This window comes from Bos indicus x Bos taurus, chromosome 2, assembly GCF_003369695.1.
Source record: "Bos indicus x Bos taurus breed Angus x Brahman F1 hybrid chromosome 2, Bos_hybrid_MaternalHap_v2.0, whole genome shotgun sequence".
Classification (NCBI taxonomy): domain Eukaryota; kingdom Metazoa; phylum Chordata; class Mammalia; order Artiodactyla; family Bovidae; genus Bos; species Bos indicus x Bos taurus.
The window spans coordinates 130,532,914-130,547,071 of NC_040077.1; the positions used below are offsets into that span (position 1 = coordinate 130,532,914).

A 14,158-nucleotide genomic window follows, 5' to 3' on the forward strand; every position below is an offset into this window, starting at 1 on the left:
TCATCACATCTGCATGAGAAACGGTTCCAAATTAAGCAAGTTTGAGAAACACTCAAGTTGTCCCCCTCCCCCTACCGCCCCTTTTCTCGTTGTGGTGTTTGGGAACGTTTAGGACTTTAGGAACCAGCTAAGCTTTGTGTAGCCAGCCTTTCCCAGAGGTCTTTGTCTGCACGACCTTCCCCCATACCTATTCCTGTCCAGAATTACTGTGCGCTAGAATGGACATTAGTCATAAGGAGAGGGGCTGGGGTCCTTTAGAAGGAAGGGGCCCTTCCTCTTATTTCCAGCTCTGTTGCACACAGGCCTGTCTTCAACCCTGGGCTCAGCCCTGCCTGCTCGCCCCCCACCCCCCAACATGTTCCCCCTTCCAGGAAACAGATGAGGAAAGCCCTAGGGGTGGGGGGAGCCGGCCTTTCTGGCCGCAGCTGTTGGGCTCCTGTTCCAGCCTGTTTTTTCCTGTTGCCGATGCCCACGGGAGCAAGCAGGAATGGAGTCACCGAGGCCTGGCTCCCTGGCTGCCTTGCGCAAGGCCCTGGAGCCGGAGCTGTGGGCCTGCTTCCCTCTGAGACCTGCCGCCTATTCCCTGGGATGCTGGTCTGGGCAGCGGGCAGGTCTCTCCCCAGTGACCATGGGCAGCTTCTTGTCCCCCCAGAGATGGGCCTCCTAGCTGGAAAGCTCCGGGCATCAGAGACGGCAGGAGGAGGGCTCAGGTGGAACAGAGTTCCCACTCTGGAACCAGGGGCCTGCCTTCAAAGTCTTGGCTCTTCCAACTCTATGGCCATGGGCAAGTCACCTTTCTGAGCCTGCCTCTTGATTTGTAAATCCCATTCATTCATTAACAGAATTATTGAGCATCTATCGTATGCCGGGCACTTTTAGGGGCTGGGGATTCAGCAGTGAACAAGATGGACAGTGGCCCTGCCTCCATGGAGCTGATTGATGTTCCGTTGGGGGTGCAGATGGTAAACATGTACATGTATGTCCAGTCGAGGTGGCGAGGTGCTCTGAAGCAGGGTAAAGGAAGTGACGGCCAACGGTGATGGATTCTGGACCTGGGGTGTAGTCAGGGTGGGGCTCTCTAAAGGTGACATTTGAGCAAAACCAGAGGAAGAGGGGAGTAGACACCTTAGGATGGTGTCCCAGGCAGGGGACATAGCAAATGCAAAGGCCCTGAGGTAGGAGGGCGCTTGGTGCGTCTGAGAACTGTTGAGACAGATGTGGCAGAGAGTGGGGAGGGCCCAGTAGGAGGTGAGATGCAGAGATATGTATAAGTATACGTGTGTGTGGGTGGATCACACAGGACCTGGTTGGCCATAATCAGGGCTTCCCCCCGCCCCCCAGTTCTTGGGCTTCCATGGTGTCTCAGATGGTAAAGGATCTGCCTGGAGTGCAGGAGACCCAGGTTTGGGTCGAGAACATCCCTTGGAGAAGGAAATGGTGACCCTTTCCAGTATTCTTGCCTGGGAAATCCCAAGGACAGAGGAGTCTGGTGGGCTACACAGTCTATGGAATTGCAAAGAGTCAAACACAACTGAGTGGCTAACACTTTACTTTCTTTCACTTCTGATGAGTCGAGAGCCGTGGAAAGGCCCAACCTAGTCGGTTCAGGTTCGTCGTTTATTAGTGGCATCTCATTTCATCAAAAGTGCGTGCAGCACTTCCCCCATGCTTTCATAGGTCTGGAACTGTGCTACGAACTCCATTCATGAAGTCTGTGGGTCGTGACCCCGGAAGGCATGGGCACGCCCGCCCCGCTTGGTGTGGCTTTGGAGACCCACAGATGCCTCAGTGTTCCATGGCAGCAGGGCCACCCAGGAGCCAGGGAATCTGAGGACTGAGCCGGGCCGTGGGCAGCAGGCAGGCACGTGGACACCACAGGCACTGCTGGCAGCAGCAGAAGCTTGGTGGATGACATTCAGCCCCCGGGGACCTTCTTGCTGGGCTGCCCAGCCCGGAAGCTGCTCCCGCTGGGCTACTCCCACTGCTCTAGCCCCACCTGGCACTCGGTGAGGCAGGGACGTTTCCCGGTAGCTTCCAGCTGCCTCCTTGTAAATGACGGGGAGCGCGCTCAGCACCAGGGGGAAAGTGGACTCGGGGTGGAGGAGCAGGAGGAGAGAGTGGGGACTCCGGGGGGGACCGGGAGGATTAGGCTCTGTGACCTGCCCCACGACAACAGCACACGTGGAGGCGCTGCTCTTTAAGTGGAAAAGCCCATTCTCAGGCTGGTCTCCAGGGTCCTCCGCCGCCCGGCTCACCGTGTCCCACTGCACCAAATGTCTTCCCGGCCCTCAGCCCACCTTTCTTCTGCCTGGTGCACGCTGTGTCCCTTCTCCATCCTGCTTAGGCACGATCATCTTCAAACCCAGCTGAGCTGTCATTTCCCCTGGGAAACCCTCCCCAGTTCCACCCCCCCGCCCCGCCCCAGCTTCCGCCCCGCCCCACCAGCCTTGCTAAGTAAGTGGGGGACCCTCCTCTGGACTCTCCCCAGCCCCCTTCCTTCCTCTGCAGAGGCCTCCTCTCACTGTGTTGTCATCACTCAGTTTGATGGTCTGTGTTCCCCTAGGAACACAGAGCTCCGTGACCATCTGCTTCCTCCTGTTCTCCTCAGGGCCAGCACCTAGTCGGTGCTCAGCAGGTAGAGGTCAGAGTGACTTGACTTGAACCTTAGGAGGCAGGTCTGATGGATGATTCTTCTTCTTTTTTTTTTTTTAAAGCAGAGGAGGAAGCTGAGGCCACCCAGCTAGAAAGTGACCGAGGTGGCCTGGAGTTGGGGTTGCCCACCCTCTCCGCCCCACCAGTCGCCTCTCTCTGAAACTCAGGGATAGAATGTTCTTGTTCAGCTATGGCAGTCTCAGGTCCTTTTGGGCGCCCACCCCAGCTACTCTACAGGGGCCTTCAAGGCAGAGCCCAGGTCTGGTCCACTTGGAAAAGGACCAGACAGATACGGGGCCTTCGGCCACACTTCCCAAAGCAGGTCACCCCTCCTTCTGCTTGTGTCCCCCCAGCAGCCCTGGAAGGAGAGAAGCAAAGCAGGTTCTTGCTCCCATTTTTATCACAGATAGAACTGAGCCCTGGAGGGCTTGTCACCCAAGGGCAAGGTGTCCTAGGATGGATTTCAGGGTGTGAGACTCAGTCCTGCTCCTTCCCTTGGGGTGAGGTGTTAGGCCTCAGTTTTCCCAAGGGGGGAATATGAAGCCCAGTGATCATCCTGGTACATGCTAGCTGTGTCTTCTTGGGCAAGTCCTTGCTTTCCCTTTTTCGCTTGTTTTTTGGATGTGGGCCATTTTTAAAGTCTTTATTGAATTTGTTACAATATGGCTTCTGTTCTGTGTTTCTGTCTTTACGGTCACCAGGCATTTGGGATCTTAGCTTCCTGACCAGGGATCAAACCCTCACCCCCGGCCCTGGAAGGTGGATTCTTTACCACTGGGCCACCAGGGAGGTCCCCTCACTCTGTGTCTCTGAACTTTGCTTTCTTTTGTCAGGTGGGCTAACTCCTCCCTCAGGCTTGTTGGGCAAGGTTGCCCATTCATTCATCCATTCACCATGCCACTCAACCAGCAGACGTTAACTGGACACCTCCTCCGTGTTGTCTGGTTTGAAGATGCACCAGTGATCGAGACATTCGTCCACACTCACTGAGATGGCTGCGGTTTGCTAAACGGGAAGGGTGTCAAAGGGCTTGTGCAAGGCCACGCAGCGAGTTCGGGGCAGGGCTGGAATGAGAGGCCCCAGGCACCAGCTTCCCCTCCCCTGGCCTCTGTCGGAGGCCCTGACCGGGCCCCAGTGCTCCTCTGGGGCCCTGGCTGGAATGCTGCCTTTCTAGGTTCCAGGCCACCGTGGTTCAGAGGGCAGGGGTCAGAGGGAAAGGCCTGCTGGCAGCTGTGCCTCTGAGCTAGCACAGGGGCCCAACTTTCAAGCTGGATTTCTGTTGCCTGAGCTGTGTGACTCTGGGCAAGTGACTTCACCTCTCTGAGTCTCTCCTTATTGAAGTGGGGGAGCCGCCCACATCGTGCTTATGAGGCTGTGGGTTTGTGTGCGATAAGCCTCGCCTCGACCTTCCCTCAGCTCCTGCACAGGAAAGCACTTGATGAGCGGAGACCGCTCTCCTCACCTGGCGCATCGGTGTTCTTCCTGGCCACCTGGCTGGCGAACGTCCTGCTGCCTTGGGAGCCCGAGTGTGGGAAGCTGGCAGGGCTCCCGCGTGGCACGGGCGGTGCAGGCATGCCCGAGGAGGCTGCGGCCACCTCCTTTCCGGCCCGGCGCCCCTCTCAGCCTGCCAGGGGATTAAAGGCCTTTTGGCCTTTGTGTCGGGCCCTCCCGCCCCTGGCAGTTTGCACAGTAAACTGCTGCCCTGACAGATTCCTTCCCTTTTGCCGTCTGCTGCCCGCGGACAGGGTGCCCGGTGGCCGGGGGGTGGGGCATGGCACCTTGGCCCCTGCGTCCGGGGCCGGGGTTGTAGCAGAGTGTGTATGTGGGGGTGGTGCTTGCGTGATGGGGTTCCCAGGGAGCCTGCATCATAGCAGAGTGGGAGGGGGAACTTGTCTGAGTTCGGGGCCCTCGCTGGAGATTCGGGGGGGCTTGGGGGACAGCATCTGCTGGTCCCTCCGCTGTACATGGGGGAGGGGACAGAATCTGTGCTGGCAGAAGGCAGGTGGGCAGGCGGTGGCTCATTTGTCCCCCACCCCTCCGCTGTCTCTGGATTTTGATGGAGTGAGCTCACTCCAGCCCAGATGCCTGGAGCCTTGCCCTGGGCGGCTCAGCCTCCCTGGGGACTGTGGTGCTCAGACCTTCCTGCCCAGCTGTGGGGGGTGGTAGAGGGCTCAGCCCCAGGTCTGGACCACGGAGAGAGTGGGTGGGAGGTGGGCTGGCTGCCCAAGACCTGTGAGGAATGTCGCTGGAGAAGTTCCCCCCAACCAGTCCTCCCAGAATCAGCCTCAGAACAAGCGGGCAACTTGAACCCTCAAAGCAAGCTTCCTGCTCAGCCAGGCTCTGCCCAGCTAGCCAGCGCGGGGCCTGGGCAGAGGAGCCAGACGCCTCCCTTCATCCCAGACATCCCACACTCCTGTGCATCCCTGATCACTTCTCAGCTCTTCACCTCTACCCTGTACCCCCTGCATGATGCTAATTCTATTGCTTATTGAGCACTTACTGTATACAAGGTACCAGACAGAGGGCCTTACTTGCTTGATCCCGTTTACACAGATGACCCTCTCTGAGCCTCAGTTTCCTCATCTGCAAAATGGAAATAACAGTTGTAAATTCACAGTCTCTTAATCAAGACCCACGAAGTCAGCCATGTCTTGGAATTCAGAAGTCTCTGAACTCGAGAACGGTAACGTAGAGTGGTTCAGCTGGGATGTGACATCCTCAGTAGAGTTTGGGGCAATACCCCACACTCAAACACATGACTATTGCTGTAGCAAAACCTGTGACTGTTCATCCTGCGTGGAGTGAATACGCTCTTCATAGCTTCATGTCGATTTAGGTCAGGACTCGACACTAAAAGAGCTTGCTACAAACTTATTAAAAAAGAAAACTAATCCCACTCTTGGGTGTCAGAGCTCCTTGGATTTCTCTTATCGCAGATGCGGGATAGGAGCCCTGTAATGCCAGCCACCGCTCCCCGCCCCGCCAAACCCTGGGTTGCTGTGAAGATTAATGAGGTGGTACAGGCAGCGTTTAGGACAAGGCCTAACATCAAGAAAGCCCTCAGTGGACAATGACCGTTCTTACTGTCATCTCTTGACCGTCCCACCAGCTTCCTACCGCTTGGATTTTAGCAGCACCAGAAACTTTTCTTCTATACATGTGACCTCTGCGAGATCCTGTAATCCTCACTTAAAAACTCCTTTTTAAAACCCCCACACCTTACATCCTCTATCTGTATCAGGACCTCCCCTGGTGCCACAAATCTCTGCCTTCGGTGCCCCTCTGCCATGGCTTGACCTTCCACTCCCACACCCTCCCCAGACATCCTTGGCTCCCTCCCTTGGTTGGCATCCCCACCCAGGCCAGGAGAGGAAGGCCCAGCCTTTGTCCCCTGTCCCCCAGGGCCTTTGCAGGACTTGGACCTGGAGCTCCACGTGTGACCGCATCCGCACGGGGGGCCTGCCTCTGGGAGTGGTGGTCTCCCAGAAGTCTTCTGCCTGTTTGATGCACCACCTGTCTGGTCTCACCCTGCCTGTGTTCAGCGAGTGCCTGGCCATTGGGGGGTGCACTTGCCCACACCTCCACCCCGTGAAATTGTTCTCAGCCCTCCAGAATAGTCCTTGGCCAGAATGAGTCAGCTGCACCCCCCGCCAACTTCCCCTCGCCTGCAGAGTCTGGAAAATCCCCCTCTCTGCTTGACTCCTTCCTCTCAGTCCCAGGTCTGCCCTCTGGACCCCTCCTCTCAGGCCCCGCCATCCGGCTGCAATGCCCGCCTGAAGTGCTGGGTTCCTCTGGGAGGAAGCAGGGCTCCCTCCAGCCGGAGACAGGCTCAGGGGCAGGAAACCTGGGCTCTATTTCTGCCTGTGACCTTGCAGCTACTGGCGGCCCTTGTTGGGACCTTAAGCACCCACTGTATGCGTCCAGGCCACTGCCGGTTCAGGCGTCCCTGGGAGCTGGTCCCGTTGGGGATGGAGGCCGGCCAACCTCTTGGCTCTGCCCGCTGCTTCTGCCCTCCCGGCCGGCCTGGAGGCCCAGCTGCAGCCCCACCTCCTTTCCTGGGAAGCAGGGGCTGGGGTAGGGCGTTCCGAGGTCCTGGGTCTAAGCCTGCCAGCCAGTGGGGTTCACATTCACACCAGTTCATCCCTCTCAGGGGGTCACTGTCAGGGTCAAGTGACTCTGCGGCCAAGGAGTGCTCTGTGAACTGTGACTTGCAGTGTGGCTGAGAGGCTTTGTGGGAGTGACGCTCAGTGACTTCAGTGGGTTCACTCCCTCCCCAGCCTTGGCTGCAGAGGTGGTGTGGCACAGTGGTAAGGGCTTAGATGTTGGAGCCAGACCACCAGGGTTCAAATCCCAGTTCTGCCCACATTCCTGACTCTGCTCACATGTCCCCGTCTTTACAGCGGGGCTACCTGACCCCTAACCTGGGTTAACACCTACAGAATCCTTAGAGTGCCTGTCGCGTAGGAAGCGCTCAATGAATGTTGGTTCTTTTTATTCCCCACGTAGACTCCAGACTTTCCAGGTCTGAATCCAAATTCCCTTCAATGATCAAGTCTCAGACTCTGGGTCTCTTTCTGGAAGCTTCTTTCCGGTCTGGCGGCATCTCCCTTTCCAGATGTGAAATACAGCTGCTAAAACCTCTTGATCTTCAGCTTTTTGCAAGTGAAGTCTCTGCTCTTGCTGGCTTGTCCCTTGCTGCAGGCCCTTATCTGACCCCAAAGCCTTAGACTGTGGGGTAGGGGCTGCAAGCGGGGCAAGCTGGCATGCGACAAGCCCATTCCCCAGGTTCCCTGGGGTGGAGGGGGCTCCAGTCCGTGGCCCGACATGCTCTGGATTCTCCCCTCTCACTGCAGATGTGTGTTCCCAACATTTTTTCCAAGATGAATCTCGTGTTGCTATTTCCTGTCCAGTCCCAAGCCCCAGTGGCCTCTCCCTCCCTGCAAAAAAGCCCTGGACCTTGCTTACCACCAGAGTTTTCTTTTCCAGACAGTGGCCTGGTATCTATGGGGTGCCAGGAATCTCTGTGCCATCCATGGCCTTGTTTGCATGTGGGAGGGGGAGGGCTGGCAGTGACACAAGGAGAGTCCTCCCCAGCTGGGGAGGATCCTACCCGCTAGCCTTCTCTGCCCAGTCAGTGCCCCTGCCCCAGCCCTAGCCTCACTCTCCCCTTAGACCAATCAGGGCCTGCGTAGGACCCACCCAAGGGGTAGGGAACATTGTTCTCTACCCCTAGCCAGGAGAGAAGGGAGAACCTCTGATGTTGGACTGGTCTTGTGGTTCTTAACCAGTGAGTGTCAGAATGCCTGAGCAGGCATGACATTAACCCTCCTACCTGGGGTGGGGAGATGACTCAGTGTCTCTGAGGAAGAGCCCAGGAATCTATTTCTCACCAGCTCCTGAAGGTTCTAAAGCTTAGTCCTGGATGCAGACCTCATGGGCACGGCCCAGAAGTCCACTGGCCACCCAGGGCGGGAATGGGCATTTGACCAAAGGGAGAGGGAGGGGAGAGAAGGAACAGGAGGAGGAATTTGCCCATGGATTGTGAGGGGAAGGGGCTTAACACTATAGCAGGGGATAGACATGGGCAGTGCAGACCTTCCACAAGGCTTGGTAGCACTGCCAAAACAAAGATGACCCAAGGAGGGAGATACATACAGACTGCCCGTGCTGAGTGGTGCCTTCAGAGCAAAGTCATGCTCAGGAAGCAGCTGGAATGAGTAGGTGATGACACTGTTGTCCATTCGTTCAAGCCCTTATTGACCATGCGGTGCTGAGAAGGCAGAGATGAGCTCATCACAGTCCCTGCTCTCAGGGTGCCGTCATTCCAGTGTAGGCACAGCCATTCCACGGGGAGCCCCAGACGGTCCAGAACCCAGCCTGGGGGCAGAGGAGTCATAACTACTCCTCCCAGAAGAGGGTTTCTTTGAGTCATCTTTATTGGGGTATAAAGTACATGCAATAAAACATACGCATTTTAAGTGTACAGGTCAGTAATGGGAATGAGATGTATTGATTATATACTCAGGGGACTGTTACTCCAAAAGGTTTCCCGTGTCCCTTCCCGGCCGGCCCCACCCCACCCCTGGTCCCAGGCAACCCCGATCTTCCTGTCATCATAGGTTAGACTTATCTCCCCTGAGTTTCGTGGAAGTGGAATCATACAGGATGGCGTTTTCTCTGTCTGCCTTCTTTCACTCAGCACAAAGTGTTTGAGATTCATCCCTCATTCCAGGCCTATCGGAACGTGTTCTGGTTTGCGACTGAGTAGTTAGAGGAGGTGGTGGTGTTCAGCTGAGTTTCGGAGGATGGATGGGAGTTAGCCAGATAAACAAAAGGAGAAAGGGCATTCCAGCAGAGGGACCAGCGTGAGAAAAGGCCAGAGGCTCCAGGGACGTGGTCGGTGTGAAGGAGAGGGACTGACTGGTTTTTTCCTTCTCCTTGGGTGCCTCTCCTTGTCTAGCCAGTGAGGGCTGGGTTTGGTTTTTACAAGGGAGCCTATTTCCTTCTGGCCAGGCTGGGCTCCCCAGATAGGGCTGAGGCCAAGACACTCGTGCCAGGCCATCTAGAACTGGACGTGTGGACCCGTGCACTCTTGTGCTTGGAGACACTGCGGTTCATGTTTTCCTCTCTGTTATCTTGTAAAACTCCTTTGGAAACGCCTCAGTCTGTTCTAGGGGCTTACCAGGTGGCGCAGTGGTAAAGAATCCACTTGCCAATGCAGGAAATGTGGATTCGATCCCTGGGTCAGGAAGATCTGCTGGAGAAGGGAATGGCTACCCACTCCAGTATTCTTGCCTGGAAATTTCCATGCATAGACAAGCCTGGTGGGCTATACAGTCCATGGGGTTGCAAAGGGTCGGACACAACTGAGAACTGAGCGTGCACACACACATACACACGATATCGTCTAAGGGGAAAGAGGCCTTCACTGCCCACACCCACCCCTGAGAAACAGGGGTCATGGCCGCTGGGGCCCTTCTGCACCGGCCTGCGGGGTGCGGGGTCCAAGCCGCCCCTGTGTTGAACGGAGCTGTAGCTCGTGCTGGGCTCAGCGCCACCCGAGGTCACGTGGAGTTGACACCACGGTGACCTGCCCCCCTTTCAGCCCAGCTGCTGGGCTCCACCCCCGCCCCTGGGCGCACAGATGAGCCAGTCAGTGTGGCCATGAGTGCCAGAGCTGATCTCCAACGTGGCTGGAATGCGTCCCCTGTGGCCTGGAGACTCGGAGGCCAGGCTGAGGCAGAGACAAGAGGCCAAGATGGCTGGGGCGGAGGTGTGGGGGGAGAGGCGCTGTTGGAGACCACAGCTTTGGTTGACTCCCCCTCCATCTGTGCTTCTGTCTTCCATTCGTGCTGAACCCTGGCTGCCCCGTCACTCGCCCACACCCCTCGTCTGCACCGGCCCTGGTCACCCTCTACCTGCCTGTGTCTCCTGGCCCCTTAACTCATGTCCTGGATATCACTTGCCTTCTCCCGAGGGAAGAGGAGTTGTCACTTACCAAAGCGGTTTTAAGTATATTGTCAGGACTTCCCTGGCAGTCCAGTGGCTAGGACTCTGTGCGTCCACTGCAGGGGGCTCAGGTTTGATCCCTGGTTATGAAGCAGGGCAAAGACCAATAGAGTTTTGCCAGGAAAATGCACTGGTCATAACAAACACCCTCTTCCAACCACACAAGAGAAGACTCTCCACATGGACATCACCAGATGGTCAACATCAAAATCAGATTGATTATATTCTTTGCAGCCAAAGATGGAGAAGCTCTATACAGTCAGCAAAAACAAGACTGGGAGCCAACTGTGGCTCAGACCATGAACTCCTTATTGCCAAATTTAGACTTAAATTGAAGAAAGTAGGGGAAACCACTAGACCATTCAGGTATGACCTAAATCAAATCCCTTATGATTATACAGTGGAAGTGAGAAATAGATTTAAGGGCCTAGATCTGATAGATAGAGTGCCTGATGAACTATGGAATGAGGTTCGTGACATTGTACAGGAGACAGGGATCAAGACCATCCCCATGGAAAAGAAATGCAAAAAAGCAAAATGGCTGTCTAGGGAGGCCTTACAAATAGCTGTGAAAAGAAGAGAAGCGAAAAGCAAAGGAGAAAAGGAAAGATATAAACATCTGAATGCAGAGTTCCAAAGAATAGCAAGAAGAGATAAGAAAGCCTTCTTCAGCGATCAATGCAAAGAAATAGAGGAAAACAACAGAATGGGAAAGACTAGAGATGTCTTCAAGAAAATCAGAGATACCAAAGGAATATTTCATGCAAAGATGGGCTCGATAAAGGACAGAAATGGTATGGATCTAACAAGCAGAAGATATTAAGAAGAGATGGCAAGAATACACAGAAGAACTGTACAAAAAAGATCTCCACAACCCAGATAATCACGATGGTGTGATCACTGACCTAGAGCCAGACATCCTGGAATGTGAAGTCAAGTGGGCCTTAGAAAGCATCACTACGAACAAAGCTAGTGGAGGTGATAGAATTCCAGTTGAGCTATTCCAAATCCTGAAAGATGATGCTGTGAATGTGCTGCACTCAATATGCCAGCAAATTTGGAAAACTCAGCAGTGGCCACAGGACTGGAAAAGGTCAGTTTTCATTCCAATCCCAAAGAAAGGCAATGCCAAAGAATGCTCAAACTACAGCACAATTGCACTCATCTCACACGCTAGTAAAGTAATGCTCAAAATTCTCCAAGCCAGGCTTCAGCAATATGTGAACCATGAACTTCCTGATGTTTAAGCTGGTTTTAGAAAAGGCAGAGGAACCAGAGATCAAATTGCCAACATCCAATGGATCATGGAAAAAGCAAGAGAGTTCCAGAAAAACATCTATTTCTGCTTTATTGACTGTACCAAAGCCTTTGACTGTGTGGATCACAATAAACTGTGGAAAATTCTGAAAGAGGTGGGAATACCAGACCACCTGATCTGCCTCTTGAGAAATTTGTATGCAGGTCAGGAAGCAACAGTTAGAACTGGACGTGGAACAACAGACTGGTTCCAAATAGGAAAAGGTGTACGTCAAGGCTGTATATTGTCACCCTGCTTATTTAACTTATATGCAGAGTACATCATGAGAAATGCTGGACTGGAAGAAGCACAAGCTGGAATCAAGACTGCCGGGAGAAATATCAATAACCTCAGATATGCAGATAACACCACCCTTATGGCAGAAAGTGAAGAGGAACTCAAAAGCCTCTTGATGAAAGTGAAAGAGGAGAGTGAAAAAGTTGGCTTGAAGCTCAACATTCAGAAAATGAAGATCATGGCATCCGGTCCCATCACTTCATGGCAAATAGATGGGGAAACAGTGGAAACAGTGTCAGACTTTATTTTTCTGGGCTCCAAAATCACTGCAGATGGTGACTGCAGCCATGAAATTAAAAGACACTTACTCCTTGGAAGGAAAGTTATGACCAACCTAGATAGCATATTGAAAAGCAGAGACACTACTTTGCCAACAAAGGTCCGTCTAGTCAAGGCTATGGTTTTTCCTGTGGTCATGTATGGATGTGAGAGTTGGACTGTGAAGAAGGCTGAGCGCCAAAGAATTGATGCTTTTGAACTGTGGTGTTGGAGAAGACTCTTGAGAGTCCCTTGGATTGCAAGGAGATCCAACCAGTCCATTCTGAAGGAGATCAGCCCTGGGATTTCTTTGGAAGGAATGATGCTGAAGCTGAAACTCCAGTACTTTGGCCACCTGATGCGAAGAGTTGACTCATTGGAAAAGACTCTGATGCTGGGAGGGATTGGAGGCAAGAGGAGAAGGGGACGACAGAGGATGAGATGGCTGGATGGCATCATTGACTCGATGGACATGAGTCTGAGTGAACTCTGGGAATTGGTGATGGACAGGGAGGCCTGGTGTGCTGCAATTCATGGAGTCACAAAGAGTCATACACAACTGAGCGACTGATCTGATCTGATCTGAGGAGCTAGGATCCTGCAAGCCACGCGATGTGGCCACAAAAGAAAGAAAGAAGGGAAAAAAAGTATAAGTTTACTATTTGTCTATTTGTTTATTTGAGGATTTATTCAGTGGCTAATGAGATTTGGGGAAACTGAGTCAAAAACAGTGGTATAGCCTCAGTCTGACTGTCTTTGCCAAACCACATCTGACTTGACCACTGGAGGGCCTTGGGGTGGGACTCTGGGTCCCCCTTTGAGAAGAGGGGCCCCGGGCTTGGCAGGAATTGGAGAGTTTGACACAGTTGTCTGTGCGGTGTCCCACAGGTGACCCACGGGCTGAGGGCGTACGATGGCTTGTCCCTGCCGGAAGATGCAGAAACAGTCACAGCCGGCCGGGCTGGCTGGAGCTACTCAGACCTTTCTGATGACGAGGACTTCCTGGCTGATGAGGCCTCGGGAGGTGAGCAGGCCTTTCTGGTGGCTGGGGGTGGAGGGGGTCAGGGTGGAGTTTGGGCGCTTCCCAGTGGTCCTGAAAGAGGCCCCAAGATACTTGCCTAAGGTGGCCCCTCTAGAGATGGACTAAGAAAGATAGGGAAGCAACCTAAGTGTCCGTCAGCAGATGCCTGGATGAAGAAGATATGGTACATATAGGCAATGGAGTACTATTTAGCCGTTAAAAAAGAATGAATTTTTGCCCTTTATGGCAATATGGATGGAGTTGGAGGGCATTGTACTAAGTGGAATAAGTCAGCTGGAGAAAGACAGATACCGTGTGATATCACTTGTATGTGGAGTCTAAAAAATACAACTAGTGAATATAGCAAAAAAAACCAGACTCACAGATGTGGAGAACGAACTAGTGGTCACCAGTGGGTGTGGGGCGAGGGGAGGGGCAATATAAGGGTAGGAGAGTAAAAGGTGCGAACTATTAGATATAAGTAAGCTACAAGGACACACTGTACTACATGAGATATAGCTGATGTCTTGTAAGAACTGTAAGTGGAGTATAACCTTTAAAACTTGTGAATTATAGGAATTCCTCAGTGGTTAAGTGGTTAGGCGCTTTCACTGCCAGGGCCTGGGTTCAATCCCTGGTCAGGGAACTGAGATCATGCAGCACACGCACCAACCACCACCCCCCCAAAAAAATGTGAATCACTGTATTGTATACCTGTAAACTGTATAATATTGTACAGCAGCTATACTTCAATTTAAAAAAAAAAAACTTAGGAAAAAAAGAAATGGGCTAAGAGCTGTGTGCATCCTGAGCCCTGGTCCCAGTGAGCCCAGGACCCCTCACTGACGCCTGTGTGACCCCAGGCTGGTGGCTGCTTCTCCACACAGCCCAGGATAAGCTAGACTTAAGGGGAAGGTGGGGGACAATGCACAGTAGAGGGTGATTACAGCCCCTGAGAGCCCCCTACTCTGCTTCCTCCCATCCTCACCTAGAGGCGGGCCTGACTTGGCCCCGCCCACTCCATCCAGCCGGGACCATACCGTCCCTAATGGAGGCTTTCTACAGTTTTCACAGGCAGCCCTGCCTAGGTGTGGAGGGGAGACTACAGCTGTGTTTTATTTCAT

General features: G+C 53.7%; 1 protein-coding gene across 9 annotated transcripts in view; it reads left to right on the forward strand.

Moving 5' to 3' along the window:
• The window catches only part of HSPG2 (heparan sulfate proteoglycan 2), a 109,939-nt gene that overhangs the window by 26,390 nt on the left and 69,391 nt on the right, over positions 1 to 14,158 (forward strand). For all 9 annotated transcript variants that reach the window (XM_027521128.1, XM_027521146.1, XM_027521153.1 and 6 more), the window contains exon 2: positions 12,902 to 13,037. In XM_027521128.1, the coding sequence (XP_027376929.1) occupies positions 12,902 to 13,037 (136 nt within the window). The remainder of the gene's footprint in view (positions 1 to 12,901; positions 13,038 to 14,158) is intronic.